General features: G+C 46.8%; 1 protein-coding gene across 3 annotated transcripts in view; it reads left to right on the top strand.

Annotated features, from left to right (window-relative positions):
- TEDC2 (tubulin epsilon and delta complex 2) overlaps nt 1-25,890 on the top strand; it is a 334,684-nt gene that overhangs the window by 69,468 nt on the left and 239,326 nt on the right. For all 3 annotated transcript variants that reach the window (XM_086941286.1, XM_086941287.1, XM_086941285.1), the window contains one exon: nt 11,853-12,468. In XM_086941286.1, the coding sequence (XP_086797412.1) occupies nt 11,853-12,468 (616 nt within the window). The remainder of the gene's footprint in view (nt 1-11,852; nt 12,469-25,890) is intronic.

Raw genomic sequence — 25,890 nt, 5'->3', positions numbered from 1 at the left:
AGTTTCTTGGCCTCCAAGCTATGGAACACTCTCCTTCTTGATTTGAGACAGGAACACTTCAAAGTAATCTTCCTAAAGAAATGTTAGTTGTGGTTATTCAGATAAGCTTAATTTAGGTCTTTTACTTGGGCATCGGGCACTTGTGGTATTGAATTCTTAGGCCTGGGACACTCTGCTTGGAGTAACGAAGTGCTTTACAAATTTTATTATTATTTTTAGTTCAGTAGAGTAAAATGGCATAGAGGGTCATGGAGTGGTGTAGAACAGAGTGAAGCTGTGTAGAGAATGTTGCTTAGAGTGTTGTAAAGTAGAGCGACGTACAGCGGGGTAGGTGAGTGGAGTGCCGTGGAGAAGTGTAGGAGAGAGGAATAGCATAAAGTGAGTGCTGTAGAGTCGAGTCACCTACTGGAGTGCAGTGGCATAGAGTGGAGAAGTGTGTCATTGAATAGAGTCAAATAAAGTGATGTAAAGGGTTGTAGAGTAGTGTGGAGAGTGGTGTGGTCCTGAATGGAGTAGAGTTTCATAGAGTAAAGTGGAGTATTGTAGAATGGAGTATCATAGGGTGTTGTAGAGTGAAGCAGCACAAAGTATAGTGATGCACAGTAGATTGGCGTAGAGTGCAGTGGTTTTGAGTAAATCGGTGTAGAGTCCATTGGTATAGAATACAGTGACGTAGAGTGGAGTAGCTGAGAGTGGAGTCGAGTTACGTAAAGTGCAGCATCATAGAGTAGATTGTTTCCAAGTAGAGTGAAGTGGCATAGAGTGTAGTGGTACAGGTTAGAGTGCAGAGGTGTTGAGTGCAGTAAAGTAGAGCGATGTTGAGGTTAGTGGTGTGGAATAGATTAGAGTGGCTTAGAGTGGAGTGATGCAAAGTAGAGTGGTGCAGGGTAGAGTGCAGTGGCATAGAGTGCAGTGGTGCAGATTACAGTGGCAGAGAGTACGCAGAAATACCAGGAAAATCTCAGTCTACCATGCTGAAATAAAAAAAAAGCACAAATAGTATATTTTGCAAAAAAATATAATTGTGCTGCAATTCCTCACACGAAAAGTTTCACATTGTGGAAACACTCTTAGTACCTTCTTACACTGGGCCCCTCCCTGGAATATTCACCTTTACAGTGCAATGACCTGGCATGTTTTATCAGAGGAAAATGCAAAATATCTATGATATGTTCGAACAGTCTTCCCGAATTGACAAGTATAGCCATAAGGATGACTTGTTGGTTACCAACTTGACCACACTTAGCGATTTTCACATTCTGATGCCAGATATCTTGAGTAAAATCAAAGCTGGTTCTCCTGAGGACCCCCCAAGTATTTTAGATAGCGTACTTCCCAACCTACTTGAAATGGTAAACTTCTCTTTAACCACGGGGTGTGTCCCAATGGCTTGGAAACATGCCATGGCTAAAGCACTACTGAAGAAGGCTAATCCTGATCCTTTTGATTTAGGAAGCGAATCCCCAATTGCTCTCCTCCCTGGGATAAGTAAAATATTAGAAAAACATTTGAATCTAACTCTCTCAAAATTTTTAGAGAATCATCACATTCTGTACTCTGACCAGACCAGACCAGATTTTGTCCTTATCACTGCACAGAGACTGCTCTTATGGCGGTGGTAGAAGAAGCTAAAGGGCTGCAAGATCGAGGAGGCTTGTCAGCAACTATCATCCTAGATCGTAGCTCAGCATTTGACATAGTAAATGTTGACATTCTTGCTGAGAGATTACACAGTGCAGAAATCTCTGGAATTGCCCTGGCCTGTCTTAAATCCTTAATTGAAGACCGACTTTTCAGGTCTTTGACGGACATGGTCCGTCAGACATCCTCCCCCTAAAATGTGGAGTACCCTAGGGCTCGTCGCTGACTCCTACTCTTTTTAATCTGTAAATGAGGCCACTTACGGATATTGTCTTTCCCTTCGGGATCCCAATAATCTCTTATGCAGACGATATGCAACTGGTCTTCTTTCTTGACCAGATCAAGATTCGGTCTGCCCTTCATTAGGCTCTTGTTTATAGAAAGTTGCCAATTGGATGAATAGCTCCTGTCTTAAACTGAATGGAGACAAAACAGAGCTTATGATCCTCGGCAACCAGCCTAACTTTTCCATGAGTTTGGACTGGGCGAGCTGCTTAGGTCTTCTCTAAATACAGCTATAAAGAGCTTAGTAATGTGGCTTTATACATCAATCAAATCTGACTCCCAAGTAGTAAAGCTGTCAGCCATTTGTTATGGCATGCTCAGAATGCTGCGAAAAACTCTTCCCCTTCTCCCTCCCTCTTCGGAGAATTTGATGGTCCAGGCACTCCTTTCCTGAGTGGACTATTGCAATTCACTCTATTTGGGGTCTTCTAAAGCTACAATAAGGAAACTGCAGGTGATATTGAATTCTGCAGCTCGGATACTGTACAACATACCCAGACATCAGTCCGCAAGACAAGCCCTTAGCTCCTGGTGGCCGAGAAGATTAAATTTAAATCACTCTGCATTGCCCACGCGTCACTTTCTGACAAAGGGCGCTTGATCTCCCACTCATTGTTTTCTGCTTATACTCCCAGGAGAACTTTGCAAGCCTCCAATGCTCATTTGGCCAAAATACCTATGGTCAAAAGTGCAAAACACGGAAGGCGATCCTTTGCATACAATGCAGCTAAATTGTGAAACCGCCTTCCCCTTTCTCTTCGATCAAGCAACAAGGAACTTTGTTTCCAGAAATTATTAAAGACTTGGCTCTCCCAGAATGAGTCTCTTTAAATCTCCTTAACGAGTCGGTGCCAAACTATCCGTGCTGTGATGCCTACAGGTAACTATGCGCTCTATAAGTGCCGTATATAATGGAATAAAGGGCAGTCATGCATAGTGCAGGGGCATAGAGTGAAGGTGCATAGAGTAGAGTGGTTCAGAGTACAGTGGTGCAGTGACAAAGAGTGCTGTGGTGCATAGTAGACATGGGGTAGAGTGCACTGGTAGAGTAGAGCTGCAGTGTGAAGTGGCATAGAGTGCAGTGATGCACAGTAGATTAGATCAGCGTAGAGTGTTGTGGCATAGAATAGAGTGGTGTAGAGTGGAGTGGAAAAGAGTGCAGTGGTGCGGAGTAGAGTGGTGTAGAGTTCAGTGGTAGAGAGTGCAGTGTTGCAGAGTGCAGTGGCGTGGAGTGGCATAGAGTGCATTTGTGTAGATTGGTGCAGAGTAAAGTAGAAAGGCTTAGAGTTCAGTGGCGTAGAGTATCGTGGATTACAGTACAGTGGAGTAGATTAACGTAGAGTGTATTGATTTTGAGTAAAGCGGCGTAAAGTGCAGCCGCGTAGAGTGGGTGGTGCAGGGTAGATTGCAATGGCAAAGAGTGGAATGGTATAGAGTGTAATAGAGTGGCTTTGAGTGCAGTAGCGTAGAATAGATTGTTTCAGAGTCGAGTGAAGTGTTGTAGAGTGCAGTGGGGCACAGTAGATTAGCGTGGCTTGGAGTGGTTTGGCAAAGAGGAAGACGCAAACGCAAGCTGGGGAACCTAAAACAACTAAAGGCAGCAAATATGAGTTACAAAATGCAAAGCCAATTAGAAGCAATGGGCGGAATACATTCCCAGGAAAGCTTTCCAAATGTCCCCAAGATGACGTTAGCTGTGGTGTCTCGTGGGCTTCGATCTAAAAATGAATCAGATCTTGTGTAATGTAACTGGCGCTCAGGTATAGCGCTCCAAGGACCATGGCCGACTGCACACTATATAAAACTGGAAACAAAAAACCTAACCATCTGTTTATTTATGTTTTAAGGTTTTACAAAGGCCAGCATAGCATGTTACGTATAGAAGACTGTTCATAAAGAAAGTCTTATTTAATTTCAGCACCGCTTTTCTGCCTTTCTTTAGTTTAAGTATCAGTCACATATCATAAGGTTGCTTTAGAACAGATTTTAAAGCACTTTCCCTTATGTTTATTGCTGAAAATGTCACCCACTGATAAGAGGAAGAAACACTAGATTTGGGTGATTTAAAAAAAAAAGTTTCGCACCTGCTAGGGCATTATAATACCTGCCGTGCTGGTAAAAGGCAACCCTAGCCAGATCTGGTTTTGTGGCCATTGGTCCACTTTATATCACCTCAGCCAAAATGTTATTAATGTCCCATTTACAGAGGAGTACAAATGAAGTGTTGCAGTGGCATAACGTAAAATGATGGGTCTCCCCTGCAGGATGTGAAGAGGGGCTCCTTAATCTCCCCTATTTCACAAATATTTACTGCCCCTAAGTGGAATGGTGTCCCCTGAAGGCTTTGGGGGCACCTGAATACTTGGGGACCCCCCTGCACCTCTGGGTCCTGTGTTACGCCCCCTTGGTGTCGCAGGGAACACATACTGCTGTGCGCAAACATTCCATTTTATTCCCCTTAGTGCCTAACTGTCTAGGTTTTCTATGTTGCCGAGGCTGAGCTACGACACTTACGCCATTCTGTGGCCCTTGATGGATGCACAATTCTACTTCTGTGTTATTTGCGCGCTTTTTGTTATTCAGGGAAGATTAGTGCTATGAAAACTGCATTCTGAGGCTCCTTTTGGGTGAGCAGCTCCCAAGGTAGATATCTCAGTACTCTGTTGGGTTTTCTGCTTCCACAGTGCTTGTCAATACATATTGTGCTGCTGCTGTAAAAGTGGGCATTTAAATGATAATACACATTATACACGCCTCCTGTCTGTGTATATAAGGTCATATGAAATAACAACGGGAAACCTCTTGGGATATGTGTTCAACAAATAGCACTTCTTAGTCTGGCTCCCATCTCAAATTAATTACATACGTTCAATGGCAAGGAAAATATATTTGCAGTGCCTCCTCTTCGCTGAGGTAAAGGTTCCCCAACGCCTGAAAATGGCAGCAGCATAAGAAGAAACTGATATGTGAGAGTGCCACATCAGGCATGTCTTCAGTTGACTTAGGGTAGTGGGTAACATTAACAGGCGTGCTTCAAGACTCCTCTAAGGGAGCTAAAGTGAAGCACATTAATGAAAAAGGTAAAACAGATCAGCCTGCTAACTATCACCTGATCTCCCTCCTCGATATCCCTTCTAAACGTTCTGCTCAAACATTATTACAATAACTTACTACTTGGGCATTTTATTTTGGGCTGATCCCGGTGCAGCAAGGCGGCTTCAGGCCGAAGCCTTCTACAATGGACCACTGTTTCACACTGTGGGGAATGCATGGACGTCAGTGTAGTCGGTAGGTGGCCTTTTTTGATGCTTTGTTGACTTCCAAGCGGCATTCAACAGGGTGGAAAGAGGTACTCTCAGGCGGAAACTTCAACAATGGAATATATCTGGGCCACTGTTAAGCCTTGTGATGAAAATGCACAGGCATAATTGGGTCTGGGTTGATCTGGACAGACAAGGAAATCTGTCGAGGAAAATTATGGCTGAGAATGACTTTCAGCAGGGGTGCACCTTAGCACCCCTGCTGTTTGTTCTGTTTATTGCGGACCTCCCCCAGACGTTACACGACACACACAGCTACTCTCCTAAGATTGGCGGCAGGCATTCCAACTTCCTTATGTACACAGACGATCTGGTTTTGATGGATCTAATGCCTATAGGGCTCCAAAGAAAATGAAATGCTCTCAAAACCTATTGTTATGGGAAAAAATCTACGATAAAGGTTGAGCAAACAAAAACCTTGCATTTCATTAGAAAGAAAAATAATTTTGCTTGGTTCTTAGAGAATGTGCAGCTTGGGCAGGTTAGGAAGTATAAGTATCTAAGTATGATCTTTTCACACACAGTCTAAAGTGGGATACAAATGTGGCCTCCCTGAGACTTGTACCATCAGCCAAAGTGAATGGCTTGAAAAAGTTCGACCTCCCATTTGGTAGGTATACCCTTCAGCCTTTAAGACAGTGATGCAAGGCAAACTAATACCCCAGGCTCTTACTGGTGCAGAGATGCTGCCAATGGATAGGCAGGTTGCTTGGGAAGTCTTGGAGGGTAATTTGTTGAAACTGCTTATTGATTTACTCAATTTTCTATGATACAGGCTGTCCGAAGGGAATTGAGAACAACAACCTGGAGTACGCTGGCGGACGCCACAGATTTAATCTTGTATTTCTCCATTATAAATGGGGTTCCTAGCGACAAACTGTCGGCTCTGATTTTACCCAAGGTTTTGGCAACCTTCCCCTCTTCGAGAACTCTGTGGTAGAAACTTTGAAGCGCCTGGAAGTTCCTGACTTGCTCACTGAGGGAGGGACACTAGCTCAAGTAGTCATATAAAAAGCACCCTCACACAATGTGCTATTGAAACCAGTTGGAAAGAGGACTTCAGTATCTCAAATTCTAGAGTTCTATTATCCTCTTTTTAGCTTCGCATGAGATCATGGATGTCTATCCATACTTATATATAACACCAGACAAGCCTTACAGAACAAAATTCTGTGGCTGAGGGTGGGAATTGGCCCGGGTTGGCGAATAGCGGGCTTAAAGGCACAAGTAGACGAGCACAATGGCCACTGCCCCTGTAAACAGGGTAGGACATATTCAGTGATCCACCTACTGATGGATTGTGCACTCCTCCTCAAGGAAAGAAAGATTTTCCAGCCTGTTTTTATAAAGGACGAGAGACAGTCGAGAAATGGGCTTAAAATTGTTATGTGACATTAGATACCAGGACGTAGCTACTGCCATCAGACTATACCTGCTGAAAATCATAACATCCCAGGTTAGACTTTTTCTCTCTTAGGGCCCGATTACAATGTTGGACGGACCTCAGTCGGTCCAACATTGTTTGAAAACTGGGAACGAGCAACCTCCTGTCGGCACTCCCAACCCATCAATTAGGATGCGACCGAACACTGTTCGGTCGCATAGCTATTCTTTACAATGGGCAGGAATGAATGCTCTCATTGCAAAGAACTGAGTTGCAGTTCATCCCTACACCCAGTAGCAGGTACCTCAAGGTGCCTGCCTTTGGGTGCAAGGATCAACAGGGGGCACCAAAGGTTCCCCCTAGGCTGCCATCTGGAGGCCTTGCACCCATGGGGGCCCTGCAGGGGCCCCGCAAACTCGGATTCCCACAGCCTCTCTGTGCTGGAAAGGCCGGCACAGAAAGGCTGTTGGAATATGCCATTGTGATCCCTCGGGCGGAAAGAGCCACCTGAGGCATTACTGGAAGCTTTCCGAATGGCGTCAGAGGCCATTTGGAAATTCAGTTCAGTTTCCTTTCCGACCGACCCCATCACAATGGATCTATCGGAAAGGAATCCAAACAGCCAATTCAATGGCTGTAGGAACGGCTCCGACCGAGGGTACGGAGCTGTTTCATACAGCATCGTAATCGGCCCCTTAGTGCTCTAAGGCAAAAGGTTTTCACATCTTAAATGGCAGCGTGGTGTTTGAATCAGTAAGGTAACCTCGAGCGTTTAAAAGGCTGCCTCATCTGTTAAAATCTGGCCCATGGGCTGGGAGTTGGGAAATTTGACCTCAAGAGCAGGGATTATTTAGTTCCTACTGAGTCCTGTCTGCACTATGAGGGTGGCCTGGCAAGGGCACACAGGAGACTTGAAATGTGGCTTTGTTAATAAGGTTGATTAAGAGAGCCCCATGTGTCATTGTGATAAGTTGCTTGGCATGTTGCACTTTACAATGTTGGACCTGAGCAAAACGAGCTGCATTGTAATGGTTAATTTGGCACCTTTTTGTTTTTCAATGCGTTTTTAAGATATGTGGGACACTGGATTGTCGAACATGCACTGTGTTTTAGTGTAAGGAGTTTTAGGTGATTATATGGTTATTAGTCAAAATCACATGCTGGTTAAACTGACCTAAATGTGTGCTACGCACTATTAATGTTATGTCATTTGTGACTGCTTATTCATGAATCAGACAATGTGCACTATTTTTGCCAGAATGTATTTCTTGGAAATAAAGTTTGAATACAATAAAGTTTGAGGAGTACTTAGGGACGCTCACAGCAGCTCAACCCCATCCTATGCGTGTGGTTCGTGGGTCTAGGCTACATTATGTGTCTTCTAAGCGTAATACTTCCTGGCAGTCGGCTACAGAGTGAACACAAAGCTTGGTGAGAGTCAACAAAAAATGTTGCTTGATACGCTCTGAGTAGTGCTGCTGCATTCAAACCATGTTTCATTCTTTACTATTGGCCACTCACTGGGAATCAAGGAACTTAAACGTGACAAGAACAGTGACTTATTCATCGGTTGTCTCTCTTAGGAATAAGACTAGGACCAAGTGTGGCCATCTTGTCATTCCCACAACCCTCATGCACTGAAGTTATTCTTTCACTGTTTGGCTTTACATAAGCAGCAGAGAATGAGACATACATGTGATGTATTAGCAGTCTAGGCAGGAGCTAATCACAGGGCTGGCTGTTCCCAATAGCACTGATATTAGGACTAAAAACGCAAGCTGCTGTGTGGGGTGGGTGACGATATTTCGGTTTTAAAATCTTTTTGACTTCTTTTTATTTTACGAAGCCGGCGTTGCATATTACGTTGACTTTTATTGAGTTCATGCTGCGGGTGCTTTTTTAGTCTCATGAACTGAACTCTACTTCTTTTGAAATGAAGGGCAAAAATAGGGAAAACATGTTTTCTTTATTTCACTTCAATGCTGTTTGTTCTAGTTGATTCAATGCCCATTAGATTCCCAATGTGAGACTAATGTTCTGATTTGTTACCTTTGCCTCAATTTGTAAAGCGCTCTGATATCCTTCGGGATCAAGTTCACGCTATATAAAACTTTATAAATGAATAAAATAAATAAATGCACGATTTTGGGAGTGTAGATAACCATCAATTCTGTTAATTTAACGGTCTTAAATGATCCCATAGCTATCTTGTGCTGCACTGAAATATATGGGTGGATCAGTAGAGCTGGATGTTAGTTTGGGTGTTGGAAAAAGGAAGGTCCTGAGATTGTGTATCAAATGACATTGGCATTTTTATGGATGGGAATCTTATTCTGGAGAAGTAAAAATATGAAAGTCCAGGCCTATGGTGAGCGACACGTGGTTTGCCCTGCTCTGGCAGTAGCAGTCAGATAGTAGATACATTGACAGAGTCCATTCTTCAATATGCAACATTGCAGGTTGAGGTGTAGAGCTGTAGTGTATTATGGTAGGAGATAAAGCATCTTCAATGTTATTTGGCATAATGGGACCTTCAGGACTGGTTTGATGTCCATTGGCCGACCTTTGCTTGAGCCCTAAGGGACTTCAGCGCAGGACTGCAGTGCTTTAGCAGCAATCTCTGGCTGAGTCTATTATTTATTTATTCATTTAATTTTTAATTACTGCTTTTCTTAAGTGCTATAATCCACTAGCTAGTCTCTTCGAAGTGCGAAAAAGAAATACATATATTCAAGAAAAGAGGTGAACATTATTAAATAATAATGGAATGAATCCAGGTCTTCCTTGCTCATTGCAAAAGTTATAGTACAATTCCTAGCAGCGCATAAGGTGTACATGGGGAATTCAGCGCCTTTGAGGACAAGGAAGGTATACTTTAGTAGTGACTGCAACTTGTTTTAGGGCTGTGATCGCATAACAATAGGTCTGAATTAGTATGTTAGGGAGAAGACCTTGATGGATGAGATATTCGACCTCATCAGACCTGTTAGCAGCACTTAACAGGTTTGTTTTCAAGGCCTTGAGGATTAGCAGGCAGTTTTGTTCCTTCCTTTAGTGTTCCATTGGCTTGTGAGTTGTCATGCGTTTGTCGGCCTCCTTCATTATTGTAATTAGTCTTGCCAATGGCTCAAAGGCTGAGTATTGCAGATTATAGACTTCAGTCTGGAAAGACTGGCAACATTTTCAGTGGTAGCCTCTAGTGAAGCTTCACTTTCTGAATTAACCCCTTCGCTGCGGGGGTTAATCCCCCGCTGTGCTGGGGGGAGGGGGGGCACGCACAGCACCCGCATGCTCATGACGAGCTGAGCTCATCATGGGCTACAGTGCTCCTGTGCTCATGATGAACTCAGCTCGTCACTGGTGCATTGGCTCCGTGGAACGTTCAGCACAGCGGGGGAATTATCCCCTCGTGTGAGCGTTCCACGGAACATGACGAGCTGATCTCGTCATGAGCACCGGAGCGCCGTGGCTCATGACGAGCTCAGCTCGTCATGAGCATTCAAGAGGTTAAACACTGATCTTTCGTTTATTGACAAACTAAAGTAGGGTCTTTAATGTGAATGCAGTATAGAAATGTAGGCCAAAAATGAGCTATGCAGCAAGGGTTTGTGCTCTATGAAGCTTGAATAGGGTTTGTAGGGATTGAAATCTACATTGCTGCAACAGCCTTTATTAAGGTGACCAGATTTTTCTTATCAAAACTCAGAACATACATAGAAATTGGACTAAACTTTGTCACCTACTACAGATGTTGAAGTATCACAATGACAGCTCCCAAGACATAGGACTACATTGATGTAACTTACAAATCTACAACAAAGGGCTACAAAAAGCTTAAGAAAGACTTGTTTCGGAGGTTTTGCACCTCATTTCCTTACCAAAAGGTAAAGATATTGTATTGATAACAGTAAAACAGGAATACAAGTACAATAAAGCAAATCAAGAAAATCTGGACTAGACAAGGTTCAGTTTGTGGTTATGCAAGAGGGAGCTGAAAGTGGAGTTGAGGTGCCTTTAGTATTTATTTCAGAGTACCTTTCCTGACTCTGTATAAAGAATTTTGCAAACCTTTGTAATATAAGAGCACCCCGATCCTATGCTGCAATGAGTCCGGTGCATCCACGGCCGCTGCATGAAAGAGCGGTAGGAGGGGGTTTTTCGAGAGACGACCACGAGGGCAAATTATTTATTTATATCATTTTCCATTGTGGTCGTCTCTAGAACCCCCCCACCCCACCGCTCTTACCTTCAGTGGCCACAGCTGGCCCAGTGGCAGCTTAGTTACCCACCCCGCCTTTTAACCTGCTATGCTATGTGAATGACGCCGCCCAGCTGGTGACTATTAAAAGCATAGAAGTTCTTTCCCTATTGTGAGGAGAGAGCCAGTAAAAGAGTAGGAATGTGCCACACTGTAATATATGTGCTCACCTGACCCTCTAAAAAAAATCAAAACATGTCTTTGCTTAAAAGTGTTGGGACTTCAGGACAATCTTGAAAAACTGGGCCTATCCAAGGAAATTCTGAACATCCGGTTAACGTAGCCATTTTTCAAGAAAGAAAGTGAAGACCTGCTCAAATTCGTCAATGCATAAGTTGTCCAGGGAGCAGTAGCCAGCATTGTGGTTGTGTCAAAAGCTTTAGGGCCTTATTATGACTTTGGCGGTGCAGGAGCAGGACCCATCAAATAGGCACCACAATGGGAACATCAAAAGCAGTACCTGCATGGAATGGACTGCTGCAGTCCATGCAGTGCAGGTACTGATGTGCATGCACATGGAGGGCACGGTGTGTGCCCCCTTGTGTGTTTCCACATGGCATGAGGCACCTGGGCCCCCTTTGTTTCTTCACCGCCACACTTTTCATATCGGTCGCACCACAATGAAAAGTCTGGCGGTGAGCAAACTCATAATATGCTTGCCGAGGCCGCAGCGGCTCTGCCAAAAATATACTGTCGCCTCAGGACTGCCATACAACAGCCAGTGAACGGCGGTTCCCTGGTGGTTGCGGTGGTCCCAGGGCGGCCCGACCGCCCTAGTCGTCATAGGTCGGTCGGGAGACAGCCACTGTGTGTCTGGTCGTCCGTGGACCGCCAGACTCATTATAAAGCCCTTAGTCTTTCTGTCAAGTACCAACTGAAGTTAATGAAATCCCTGTGATTTGTCTGCAGTTTACCAGTAGTTACCTCTGTACCTTGTTCACTCATTTTATTTACTTTCCTGCAGAGAACAAGTCATCAGTTGAAGAACAGCAGGAGCTGGCCCTTTTGAATCGAGCTTTAGAGAAAGCTATGCGTATCCGAAATACTCTCACGCCACAGATACCTGAAGTTCCAGGGAAACCTGGGGAGGACCCAGACAAAAAAACAACGGCTGGTACCAACCCTGTCAGGTGTCCAGCCTCAGTCCTAAAAGAGAAGACACCAAGACCTACTTCAGCGACACTCACCACAAAACCTAATCCCACCAGGAAGCCCCAAGGATATGTGTTGCACGCACCATACAGGACTAACCCTGAAAAAAAGCGAAGCCGAGGGGGATCTGGAGCTGCTGCGCAGGTTGCTCGCAATACTAAGGAGTCCGGGAGGGTTCACACAAGAGAAGCTTCTCAGCCAAAAGGCCCACGGTCGTCTTCAACAAGCGGGCCTAACCAACTGCAAAGTGAAGCTGCAGGTTCGCACGCTCCCAACACATCAACCAAGGGTGGAGATGCTGACCGGCTGCTTGAAGACCTGGAGGTGGATGGTCCTGGACATACAGATCCAGTCTCGAGTGAGAAGCGGATACTGAGTGCTACCTCTGGAGGAAGCAAAGCACAGCGCTTCACGCTCAAAGAATTAGGGTAGGTTTTCTTCTGCAAAGACTTGTGTATTACATGGTAAGGATGTTTCCAGCTGGGCGGGGGAAGAGTTAGCAGTCTTTCATGATAACTCAGTACCATGGTTATTGGGATTCACCACAAAGTATTTCTGTGAGAAGAGTGGTCTATTGACCCAACACATCTGGCGGATGGTCTTCATTACTAACTTGCGAACATTGCTTTATGTTTTACATTTACAATTTTAACTTTGCTTTTAGGTTTGACAAGACCCCACAGAGGTAGTTGATTACTTAAAATTGCCAAACTACTTAATGTTGAAAGGAAGAAGACAACCCAAGCCACGTTGTCTTCTTTCAGTAAAGCATGTGGTCAACTTTTTTACTAACCCCCCCCGCACATATATTGCATAAGGTATCTGCATGCCACGTTAATCATATGTAAACCTAAAATAATAGCATAGGTACATAAATGATTGGAGTAGAAAATCCTTATATTTACTATAAATGTATATAGTACTTCTTGCTGTGAACATCTTCAATTCAGCAGCAAATGGTTGTGGTAATAAAACTGCAGGGCTTGAGACTGCTCCTGTTTTGGGAGCCAGTTCTCCCATAAAAACACTTTAAATCCAGATTTTTCTTTAAAAAGTCAATGGCCAGTGCCTCTTCCTCATTTGACGACTAGTCCATCATTGGCCTGGTTGCAGTGGTGGCTCCTCTGCTAAGGCGAAAGACCGTTGCCGCACTACCTTGAAACAGTAAAAGAAAGGAAAAAATAAAATGATAATAACGTAATGTTATTATCATTTTATTTTGTCCTGATGATGCAGCAGCTTTGCGTGACGGGGTGGGGCTGAAGAGCAGGAGAGGAGTGGTAGCACTCTCCTAAGTATGCAATGACTGTTTGGTCAGCCAAGTAGTCATGCATGCTCTCCCTGTTCTCCATGCAGGCTGCATTACAGCCTGCATGGAGAACATGCCCAGGCCCCCAGGCCCTGACTAGGCACTGAACCATAGCTCTCAGACGGTAAACATAGTTTACAACGAAGTTGATACAACACATGCCATTACAACACGGTCATTACAACGACTGCGTAGTTATATTGCATACCTGTTAGAACTGGCTATTTCTGGTTGGCTAAGGCTTACGCCAAAGCCAGGCAGAAACCACCATACCAGTCAGGGCAAGGGAGTCACACGCCAAGATAACCCCTGCTCACCCCCTTGGTATCTTGGCACAAGCAGACAGGCTTATCCCGGAGGCAATGTGTAAAGCATTTGCGCACGCACACAACAGCAACAACATCCTAGGCACACCACAAAAGGAACTCAACACAAGGTAAATAAAAATAACTTGTATTGTCAAAACACATCAGATAGTAATCACACAATATACATTGTACCAACTGGCACGGGCAATATTCACAAGGGATTATTTACAGGACAGGGCCACATGTGCCACTGTCAGACTCAGCACTTAGTAGAAATAGCACTTCTAGAACATAGAATAAGTGTAACATGAAATAGGAATTCTAGACCACAACCCTCAACTACTGGCATAAGGTAGGTACACACTACGCAATACTAATAACCATAGGCCTAGATCACGCACGGACACATAACCTCTCTAGTATAACTATACTAGGACACAACCACGTAAGAATAAAAATACATTTAGGGGCTTAGGCAAGAACACATTACACATGATGCATAAAAACCTTCCGAGGTGTAGGGAAAACACATGCATAATAGCATTAATCATAACAGCACATAAAGCATATTAGCGCAGAAATCATATCTAGGCCTAACCAGTAAAACTACAGTAGGCAATCTTCTCACTAATCTAAACACACATAGGTAAGCACACAGCAAAAACACATGATGTATAACCAACACATTCAGAGGTGTAAGAACAAGGCACATGACGCATAAAAACACATTCAGAGGTGCAGGAAAACACAATTGCGCAAAACTTACATAAGCCACCACCTGTGGCAGTCCCTAGGCCAACTGGCCTTGTTGGGGCTAGGACGCCCTGTGTCCAACAGTCAGGGGCCTAAACGTGGCAGCTGCCCACTAAGTGCTGGGCAGCTGTAGGATCTCTTCTGATAGATACATCTGCCGTGTGGATTCCTCACCTTGTGAATATCCCCCTTGCGTCAGCAACGTTCGGAAATTTTCTTCGTAGCACGCCGTCGTGGGCGACGTCACAGGAGCACGGCATCGCGCGCGACTCCGTCTGACGTCACCGACTCCATATTAGGCCCACGCCGGCGTGATGACGTCAGTTCCCTTTTTTCCGCGTCTCCGACGCTAACGGTTTTCGGGATCTTCAGCGATACCTAGTATCTTTCTGACTATTATTTGTCACTGTTTCCCTCTGAAAGAATACTGGGGTCCAAGAACTACCTGTGAGCCTCGCAGGCTCTAGCATCCAAAACAACTGTGCCCCCGAGCCTCTCAGGGCTCTCAACAGCTGCGGCACTCTAGAGCCTCTCTGGGCTCGTAGAACAACAATGATGCGGGGAATCGTAGGAGTCCCACTCGGGGGACTCAGGATCAGAAAACTGCCCCCGGAGCTCTGGCGGGAGCGGAGATACCTCTGGAGCGGCCCGCTGCCTCTCGGGCCGCTCAAGTACTCTGCCAGGCCCTCACGGGTCCCTATGACCACCAGCACTCCATACCTCTAACCAGCCACACGGGGGGCGGACACCGGCAATGTGCCCCGACGCCTCCCCCTCCTTGAGAACCCAACGCCGCGTGGCCCCACTCACCAGGACTTGGCGCTGGGGCTCCTCTGACTGCACACACGGGGCTCTCTTCACACGGGAGCCCCGTTTATTCTCCATTGGGCTTCACTGTTGGAGACACATGCAGGGCTCTCTCTGCAGCTGCGGGAGCTCTGCTTCCCCGTCTCCTCTGCCGGTGCAGCTTCTTGGGCGTGCGCCGCCCGGACTCCTCCGCCGCTTCCTCTCTCGGCTCCAGGCTTCCTGTTTGTGGCGCCTGGCCCTGTCACGCTGCAGTTTGCCTGACTTCCGGTTGGGGGCCGCCAATGGCCGCGCGGCCCTCGGTCGGGAGGCAGGCCCAGCACTCAGCAGCAGAACTCGGGGTTGGCTCCTGATTAAAATAACGAAGGCAAATATGCGGCGTGGAAGCCGCTCAGGCAAAAATAAAGCGCTCTGAGCGCTAGCAGCAAAAATAAGCGCTCCCAAGCGCTATCACAGCAACACAAGCGCTTCCAAGTGCTAAAAGCAATCAACAGTGCTCCCAGGCGCTTACAGGAAATAAAGGTCTAGCAAAAAGTCAGCAAAAGTCCTTCAGCCATCCAGGGCATCCAGGGGCTGGGCAGGGCCCAGGGAGGCAAGCCTTCCCCTGGGCCCAAGCAGCAGCACGCCCCTGGCAGGATTCAAGTAGAAAAAAGAACCTTTTTGTGAGGGGACACAGCCCCTTTTTATACAGTAAAATCCTTTGTCTAGCAGGGTGCAGGCAATGTGAGAATCAGCTACAACTGGTTATAGGGAACTCCTTTCACTGGCCAGGCTAGGGACATCAGACACACCACAGGGGGTGGAGACAGCATTGTGGAGGGAAAGCCCAGCCCTATTCAGGACCCAGGTGCACTCCTCCCTCACATCAGCATGCTAATCACTCCATTCACCACCGGGGCAAGCCCCTCCAGACTCTTGGAGCCAGGCTCACCAGCCAGCTTCAGCCAATCACACGCCAGACACAAATTACACAAACATGCCAACTTCTAGAAGTGGCACTTCCACACTAGACACAATCATGCCGCATATATCATTGCGCAGCATTCAATCTCACGAGTTCGCACATACCAAACTCGACCCTGCACTCCCCACACATCAGGAACTACCATGGTCACACATATTCCCCATGCATTCCTATGGGAGGGCAGGTCACTCTCACCACACACACAGAGAGCGCCCCGCACTTTACACTGGACCACAGTGAAAAAGTGCGCAGAGACCTAAAATCACTAACACCAGGTTACAGAAACAGTCTAGGCAAAAGCAAAAAGTTTCGGGGTGAACCTGCCAAAAAGTGCCAGGTCCAACACAACCCCCTTCCAGCCAAAATGCAGGGTAGACTAATCATTCCACTGATGGGCTTCCCTGTTTTGGGTGACAAAACACGGACACGGGCCCGCTCGGCAGGGACACCCTCCGGTTCTACGCCACTTTGAACCCACATGGATTTCTCTAAAAAAAAGCTCTCTGGCACAACTAGGATACCCCACTGGTACTCTCTAGTCATCCACGGCCAGGACCAGGCCCTAGGCCATCCAAATGTCACAGATCCTGACCAATCCACAGAGTGGGGGGCAGTAGCCCCTGGCACACAATAGCCATTTTTCTCCACTCTCCCTCTCAGTGTAGCTACAACTACCACTGATCCTTCAACCTAGGGTCCGCACCCTCAGGCTGACCAGAATTCACAGGCAAGAATGCACCACCCTACCTCTACTTCTGGGGTTCCGCACCCTCCCAGGGAAGCACCCACCAGAACACATCTCTCCCACCAGATCAGGACCTTTCTCCATCACTGGCCTACCACCTGGGATCTGGAAACTATTTCACTTCGGAGGTACAAAGCACACAGCACAGTCCCTCTTCAAGCAGGTGGGGGGACACAGCACACAGCAAAGTCCCCTTTCCTCTACCTTAGTGGAAACAACAAACTGCAGGTGAGCCCCAGATCACACAGCAAGGGCAGCCCCCTCAGTCTCTTCAGCTGATCTACTTTGGCAGAGATTCCTTCTTGACCTGGAAGTTTCCTAATCTCCCAACCTAGGATCTAAACCCTCAGGTTGCACCAGAGTCAGAGGTAAGGACACCGTCCCTCTGCACCCCCTTCCAGAGTTCTGCACCCTCCCACCTTGGAGCGGTATCCCTGGAAGCCAAACCGGTAAGGACACTGATTACAGATGCCCTTCCCTCCAGATCAGGCTGAACCTGAACCTGGCCTCCCCACCTCCTCAGGGAACGACCTCCAGAGGCCCCACAAATGGTCAAGCACTCTAGACGGTCAAATGCCCAGCGAACCAGGACTTCTGCACCCTCCACTAGGAGTGGTACTACCCAACACCAGTACCGCCGGAGTTCTGGTTACAGACACTCCCCGTCCTCTAGACACAGGAAGATTCTCCTCAAATGACCTGTAAGTACAGCCTAGGCCCCTGACCTGGCGCTCCCTTAGGGAATCCTCCAGGCCCTGTGACAGGGTTTCGGGCCAACGTGGGACACACCGTCCCACACTCACTCTGCCTCCACTGAGCCAGGACGTGAGCCCCTACACCCCTACCATCCTACTGGACCTAGCTGGGCTACACATGAACCTCTTCCCCTACACAGGATCATCAGATACACAAGCCACTCCTTTTAGAACCACTCCCTAATGCCTCTGCAAGACATCTAGCACACCGCCAGACGTCCACCTTCCTGTCCAGTGCATCTGCAGGACCTCCTGCACACCACCAGAGGTACACATCCCGTGCAAGCTTCTTTGATCACCAAACAAACCTCACACCAACTCCTCTAGTTCAACACACCACTCATCCACACACTCCCCCTCCAGACTGGTGAGACAGTTCCTCATTGACTCTCAACCTGTACCCCTCTTACTGAGCACCAGGCACCATACTCTGGGAACTGGGAATGGGACTTCACGCACTGGACACATTTTAGCTGCCACCACTGGATCCTACCATACTGGGGAATCTAGACACACGCACACTAAACTCAGGGGAAAACCACCCTCCCGAGCAAGCCATTCCTCCTCCACACTCCCTCTCTTCCATCTACCCACACAGGGACAGGAACAGGGATTGGGCACTGGACCCAGCAAGGGATTCCTTATCTATGGGAACCTCCCCCTCTACTTGCGTCCCGCCCTGTCATTTTCTCTCATCTGCCACTAAACATAAAAGCGCAGGAACACCATCTGAAAATGACACTCTTGAGGAAAAACAAAATCACAATCAATAATCCCAAACGTGACTATCTAGAATGCAGAGTTTTGTAATGTAGCCAGTTGTCGCTGTGGTACTGCGCAAACACAAGTCCTAATCCTCACCGCTGTCCAACAATGTTAGAACAAGCTATTTCTGGTTGGCTAAGGCTTATGCCAAAGCCAGGCAGAAACCACCATTCCAGTCAGGGCAAGGGAGTCACACGCCAAGATAACCCCTGCTCACCCCCTTGGTAGCTTGGCACGAGCAGACAAGCTTATCCCGGAGGTAATGTGTAAAGCATTTGCGCACGCACACAACAGCAACAACATCCTAGACACACCACAAAAAGAACTCCACACAAGATTATATAAAAATAACTTTTGTATTGTCAAAACACATCAGATAGTAATCACACAATATACATTGTGCCAACTGGCACGGGCAATATTCACAAGGGATTATTTACAGGACAGGGCCACATGGGCCACTGTCAGACTCAGCACTTAGTAGAAATGGCACTTCTAGAACATGGAATAAGTGTAACATGAAATAAGAATTCTAGACCACAACCAGCAACCACTGGCATAAGGTAGGTACACACTACGCAATACTAATAACCATAGGACTAGATCATGCTTGGACACATAACTTCTCTAGTATAACTATACTAGGACACAACCAGATAAGAATAAAAATACATTTAGGGGTATAGACAAGAACACATTACACATGATGCATAAAAACATTCAGAGGTGTAGGGAAAACACATGCATAATAGCATAAATCATAACAGCACATAAAGCATATTAGCGCAGAAATCATATCTAGGCCAAACCAGTAAAACTGCAGTAGGCAATCTCCTCACTAATCTAAACACACATAGGTAAGCACACAGCAAAAACGCATGATGTATAACTAACACATTCAGAGGTGTAAGAACAAGGCACATGACGCATAAAAACACATTCAGAGGTGCAGGAAAACACAATTGCGCAAAACTTACATAAGCCACCACCTGTGGCAATCCCTAGGCCAACTGGCCTTGTTGGGGCTAGGACTCCCTGTGTCCAACAGTCAGGGGCCTAAACGTGGCAGCTGCCCACTAAGTGCTGGGCAGCTGTAGGATCTCTTCTGGGCCCTCTGAAAGAATACTGGGGCCCAAGAACTACCTGTGAGCCTCGCAGGCTCTAGCATCCAAAACAACTGTGCCCCCGAGCCTCTCAGGGCTCTCAACAGATGCGGCACTCAAGAGCCTTTCTGGGCTCGTAGAACAACAATGATGCGGGGAATCGTAGGAGTCCCACTCGGGGGACTCCGGATCAGAAAACTGCCCCCGGAGCCCTGGGGGGAGCGGAGACACCTCTGGAGCGGCCCGCTGCCTCTCGGGGCCGCTCAAGTACTCTGCCCGGGCCCTCACGGGTCCCTATGACCACCAGCGCCCCATAACTCTAACCAGCCACACGGGGGGCGGGCACTGGCAATGTGCCCCGACGCCTCCCCCTCCTTGAGAACCCAACACCGCCTGGCCCCACTCACCGGGACTTGGCGCTGGGGCTCCTCTGACTGCACACACGGCTCTCCTCTTCACACGGCAGCCCCATTTCTTCTCTATTGGGCTTCACTGTTGGAGACACATGCAGGGCTCTCCCTGCAGCTGCGGGAGCCCTGCTTCCCCGTCTCCTCCGCCGGTGCAGCTTCTTGGGCGTGCGCCGCCCGGACTCCTCCGCCGCTTCCTCTCTCGGCTCCGGGCTTCCTGTTTGTGGCGCCTGGCCCTGTCACACTGCAGTTTGCCTGACTTCCGGTTCGGGGGCCGCCAATGGCAGCGCGGCCCTCGGTCGGGAGGCAGGCCCAGCACTCAGCAGCAAAACTCGGGGTAGGCTCCTGATTAAAATAACGAAGGCAAATATGCGGCGTGGAATCCGTTCAGGCAAAAATAAAGCGCTCTGAGCGCTAGCAGCAAAAATAAGCGCTCCCAAGCGCTATCACAGCAACACAAGCGCTTCCAAGCGCTAAAGGCAATCAACAGTGCTCCCAGGCGCTTAGAGGCAATAAAGGTCCAGCAAAAGTCAGCAAAGTCCTTCAGCCATCCAGGGCATCCAGGGGCTGGGCAGGGCCCAGGGAGGCAGGCCTTCCCCTGGGCCCACGCAGCAGCACGCCTCTGGCAGGATTCAAGTAGAAACAAGAGCCTTTTGTGAGGGGACGCAGCCCCTTTTTATACAGTAAAATCCTTTTTCTAGCAGGGTGCAGGCAATGTGAGAACCAGCTTTAACTGGTTATAGGGAACTTCTTTCACTGGCCAGGATAGGTACATCAGACGCACCACAGGGGGTGGAGCCAGCATTGTGGAGGGAAAGCCCAGCCCTATTTAGGACCCAGGTGCACTCCTCCCTCACATCAGCATGCTAATCACTCCATTCACCACCGGGGCAGGCCCCTCCTGACTCTTGGAGCCAGGCTAACCAGCCAGCTCCAGCCAATCACATGCCAGACACAAATTACACAAACATGCCAACTTCTACAAGTGGCACTTCCACACTAGACACAATCATGCCGCATATATCATTGCGCAGCATTCAATCTCACAAGTTCGCACATACCAAACTCGACCCTGCACTCCCCACACATCAGGAACTACTATGGTCACACATATTCCCCAGGCATTCCTATGGGAGGGCAGGTCTCTCTCACCACACACACACAGAGCGCACACACTTTACACTGGACCACAGTGAAAAAGTGAGCAGAGACCTAAAATCACCAACACCAGGTTACAGAAACAGTCTAGGCAAAAGCAAAAAGTTTCGGGGTGAACCTGCCAAAAAGGGCCAGGTCCAACAATACCATTACAACGTAAGTCATTGCAACGACTTGCTCTAGGGGGGCAGAAGGTGTTGGATTTTAAATCCAGCACCTTCCCTACTGTTGCACAGACTGGAGTTGGAATGGTAAATTATACTATTCAAACCCCAACGCCCCCCCTACAGCAAGTCGTTGTAATGACAGAGTTGTAATGGCATGCGTTGTAAACGTGCCCTATTCCTCTCCGACCAATCACAATGCTGCATTGCAGGTGTTGTGATTGGTCAGGGGAGCCTAGGTGTGATTGGTCAGGGGAGCCTGGCTGCCTGCTTCCTGTTTCATTCCAGATGCGAGGAGAGACGATGGAGACACGCAGCAGTAAGGTACGTTTTTTTGTCTTTTTTTTAAATATCTCTTTACCTCTCTCTGTCCCTCACGCCCCGCCACCCCTGATCCATGCCGGCCGCTACTGCCTGTCCGATCTTTTAAAGAATATGTGCAGTAAAACTCTTCATTTGTCTCTGATCTGCCACATTGGTCCTCCTAAGTGCAGCCGCATGAGACGATCTAGCATTATAGCCATCTGTCGAGGGTTATAATGGATATTAAATGCCCGGTTCTTAAGTATGGGCCTTAGAATTCCAGCTCATGACATGTTAGAAGAGATTATAGAAGCAACGCCTTCTAGAAAGCTGTGCATAGGTTTCTCCAGCTTTTCCACGTGAATATGATTTATAATTCTGGCGTTTATTTTAACCAGTAAATGCTAATATTTGCATCAATGGCCATCTGTTTCCCCCAAAAATGTTGCAGCGCATTGAACCTTAAACATGTAGTAATATAGAGGTGGGCTGAAAGGCATATTGGCCTCCGGGAGGCGTCATCTTGTCAGGCAGAGCTGGGCATGTGACTGACTCTAGAAAGCCCTTCTACTAGAGACAGCAGCCTTTTGAGAAATCTCTGAATTTCTCTACAGGGCAGTCAAATTCGTTGATCTTGTATTTACTTTCCAAAAAAAGAGGACGTTGAAGTATTTAATGTATACCCTTTACTCTGAAAAGGCCAGCTTGACAGGACTACCTAAACATTATGTAGTCAAAATGCGATGGGATAGGTTACAACTGTTCATTTTGGTGCTTTGAGGCGATGAAGTGAAAAAACATTAATAATAAAACAAATAAAAACAAAGTTAATAATTCCGAAACCTATCAAATCTTAAAAAACACCGGATTTTGTTTCAAATATAGAAAAAACTGCAACGATTTGTTTTTACATTTGCACTTGGAGTGAAGGTAGGATGGAAGTCTGCAGAAAGTTGAGACTGAAGGGCCTGTTATTGTAGATGTGTGCTGGGAAATTGGATTGAGGTGGGAGTAGAGGTGGGCGAGACAACAAACTAACAAGAAAGCCTAGCCCGTAGTCTGTTTTGGCTTGAAGAGCACGTACTCAAGAAGAGCCTTAAAAATATGGTGTCAACCATGCATCAGAGATCATGCTAGGATGTGGTATGGTGTCTTAAAAATTACAAAAAGTGTTTTTTTTAAGACATTGGAGCGTTTCCCCTTAGTACATCAGATTATGTATCACTGTATTCAAAAGTATTTATTAAAAGTGAGATTTTTTACACGTGTAAGACATCTTACTGCCCCGACCTGGTGATAGTGCTATTACTGACCTAGGAGGCAAGTCGGGGCTCATGTGTGCACTGTATGTTAGCTAGATTCCTATTTCCAATAAATATAATTATAGTCCATGAAATCAAACAGAAGACTGATTTTTGTACAACACACTTCCTCAGCTCGCGTATTTATAGGTGCTCTGATTTGTGATAGTGAACAAAAGGAGGCTCGGTGAAATAATTTATTTGCCCAAGATCACCCAATTTTGACAAGTAGGGAGGCCAGGATTTTCCAGTTTCACAGTGTGCAATGCAGCCACTGGATGCAGATCTCGTTCTGACATCAAATGTTAATACTTTGTGCTTAATTCCTGGAGCATGACGTTAGAGCATGGGTCACAGGCAGAATCCACTTTTCATTTTTGGCAGTTTATATGGTGCGAACAATTGCCCAAGAACATAAGAGCCCCTCTCAACAGGCACAAACTATGCTACACGTCCTTTTTGTAGGCACATGCAGATCTGGCCAGATTACTGAGCCGAGGCCAAAATTCGAAGCTGGTTCCCCATGTTACATGGTCACCAAGTGTGGCCACTAGGCCAGATCTCCTTCTGTGAAAACTTGGCTTGCTTTGGGCTTGAGGTTCCAAGAAGACCTCGAGCAGAGCCACGCATCTGACTTGAGCCTGGCTCGAGCTCTCAGTTGCTCGCCCACCGCGAGATGTGTTGGAATGTTGGACATAGGAACAAGTTTGGGTGTACAGGTTGATAGGTCATCAGAGTGAATATGAGAGAAAATATGAATATAGGTGAGCAGGTGAGTGATGCAAAAGTTGATGCACACCCAAAAGATTGAACAGATTCAAGGACGTGTTGAAGCAGGGTGGTCTTCGAAATTCCAGTTAGCAAACTGCAAACGAATGCTCCAAAATTGGACATGTACATCCCATGTGAATTTATTTTGTGATAAATACATTTTTGGTTTACTTTTTTGAAATGCTATACTGTGCAAATTCAAATAAAAACTAACAGTTATTTGGATTCTCAGAAACTTGTTTCTAACACCTACTCAGCGTAAAATAAGTGAATAGAAACAGTTCATTCATAGAAAAAAGAGAAAATGACAAAAATGGTTACAAACAATTAATTTACTGAAAAAAAATCCTGTTTTTAAAAGATTAAAAACTATGGTAGCTATGGCATTCGCTTAGCAAGTAGCAAAGGGTAAGTAATAAACCAGACAGCCGGGGCTCCACCGCTATGGCGGAGTAGACCCTCCCTCCCCTCCCCCCGCCAGCTGCCTCAAAACAGCAGGAAAGGAAAGATAAAACGATAACAAACATGTTTTATTATCGTTTTATTTTTCATTTCCTGCTAAGACTTTGGAGGCGGGGCTTTAGGGAACGACAGGCGCAGGAGGAGTGATAGTTAACTGTGATCAGTGTGCATGGCGGTTTGGCTGGCCGTCTCAGGCTGGCCAAACCGTCATGCTCACTGAAACTCTTTCCGACCCAGCTGTGTTCTTGGGTTGGAGACAGCAGGCACAGACTCCCAGTCTCTCTGGAAACACAAACCCTCGGCACTCAGGCGAATCCTGATGTTTCTTTCATGGCATGAAAGCAGCATCAGGATTGGCCGCAGTGGAGCCTGGGAGTCTGTGCCTGCGAGAAGAGGAGCAGAAGAGCGCGACACGGCTGACTGCATGTACTTTTAAACAAAACTATTTATTTTGTCCCCCGACTCCTTCCCACCCCTCCCCACCCCTCCCCTCTACCCTGCCACTCTTCCACAGCACCAGTCGCTACTGAAACCAGAGTATCTGTTCAGCGCAGCAACTAGTTATTGGGCTGAGCTTCATTTTCTGCAGTGTAGGTTGAACACCTCCATCGCAGCTCAAAATGTCCAATTGGGAATATTTTCAGAACCCTCCCAGATATTATTGTTGCAGGTTTCTGATTGCAAATGCAACCGAACAGGCTATGAATCCAGGGTTGGAGGCTGCAAAGGACAGCAGACCCCTTCCCTACGTACATCCAAATGCCTATTGTTTTAGTTTTTTTGCAGTCCTCGTGAATGTCTCTGTAGTCAAAAGGTAAAATGGGCATTCCATGAAAGTTAGTGTAAGAAACGTATAGCTGTCCCATGTGCCGTTTTCTGCACTCCCAATGCTAATACCCCACAGCTGTCCCTGAATGGATACCCCTCCTTTCGAGTTTGGTATTCCATCAATCGCTTGCGACTTAACTTGCAATTCCTAACCATTGATCCATTTCAGGGCAATTTAGAACAAGCATTTACAATGCAATAGGTCTCGCAGTAGTATTAAAGTTTGAGGTATTGGCATTGTGTATGACAATGCGTTGTAATACATTTTTAGCAAACTTTTAATTGGTGAGCAGTGAGAGTGTGTGCAAGAGTATGCTGTTCTTGATAGCAGTGTGGTAGAGCAGAGTTGAGCCCTTTAAAAGTGGGCGACCCCCCCCCACCCCAGTGACCTCCCCATTCTGTCCCCTGATGTGCTGCGGGAGCTGGACTGAGTGTTTGCCTTTGTGGGGTGAGAGGGGCCCGCGCAGTTTGTAAGGGTAGTTTGACCCCACCCATCTCCATTGCACGAGTCAGGGCACTAATGTTCTCACTGAAGATGCACAGTTGGGTTCCCTGCGCCCCAATGTTCTGCTTCTCAGCGCTGGACTTCCGGCGATTTGAGCATGGCTTGGTCTTCCATTTATTTCTCGCTGCCACTCAGAATGAATGACAGGCAGCAGCGTAGCCTCGTGCAAGAGCCCTGTGCCACAGTACTTGCTGCACTAGTGGAAGCAGCAGCTCCCGGCTGGGCTGGGTTCGGCAGGCCACAGGCAGAGAGAGTCGAGCCCGTTTTAAGGCAGCCTCCACAAGACACCCGACTTAATGGAAGTTGCAGGGGAGAAGTGGCATTGTGGTTGTCGGGGAAACGTCCATCATCCTTTGCGGAAAAATTTTAAAAAGTTTGTTTCAGCTCCTATTTCACCCTAGCTTTTATTTTTTTTAAAGTTTTATATAGCGCGTACTAGACCAGA

The sequence above is a fragment of the Lissotriton vulgaris genome, chromosome 10 (genome assembly GCF_964263255.1).
Source record: "Lissotriton vulgaris chromosome 10, aLisVul1.2, whole genome shotgun sequence".
In the NCBI taxonomy this organism is placed as follows: domain Eukaryota; kingdom Metazoa; phylum Chordata; class Amphibia; order Caudata; family Salamandridae; genus Lissotriton; species Lissotriton vulgaris.
Note: the sequence above shows the minus strand (reverse complement) of the source record. Positions and strands in the feature narration are given on the sequence as shown.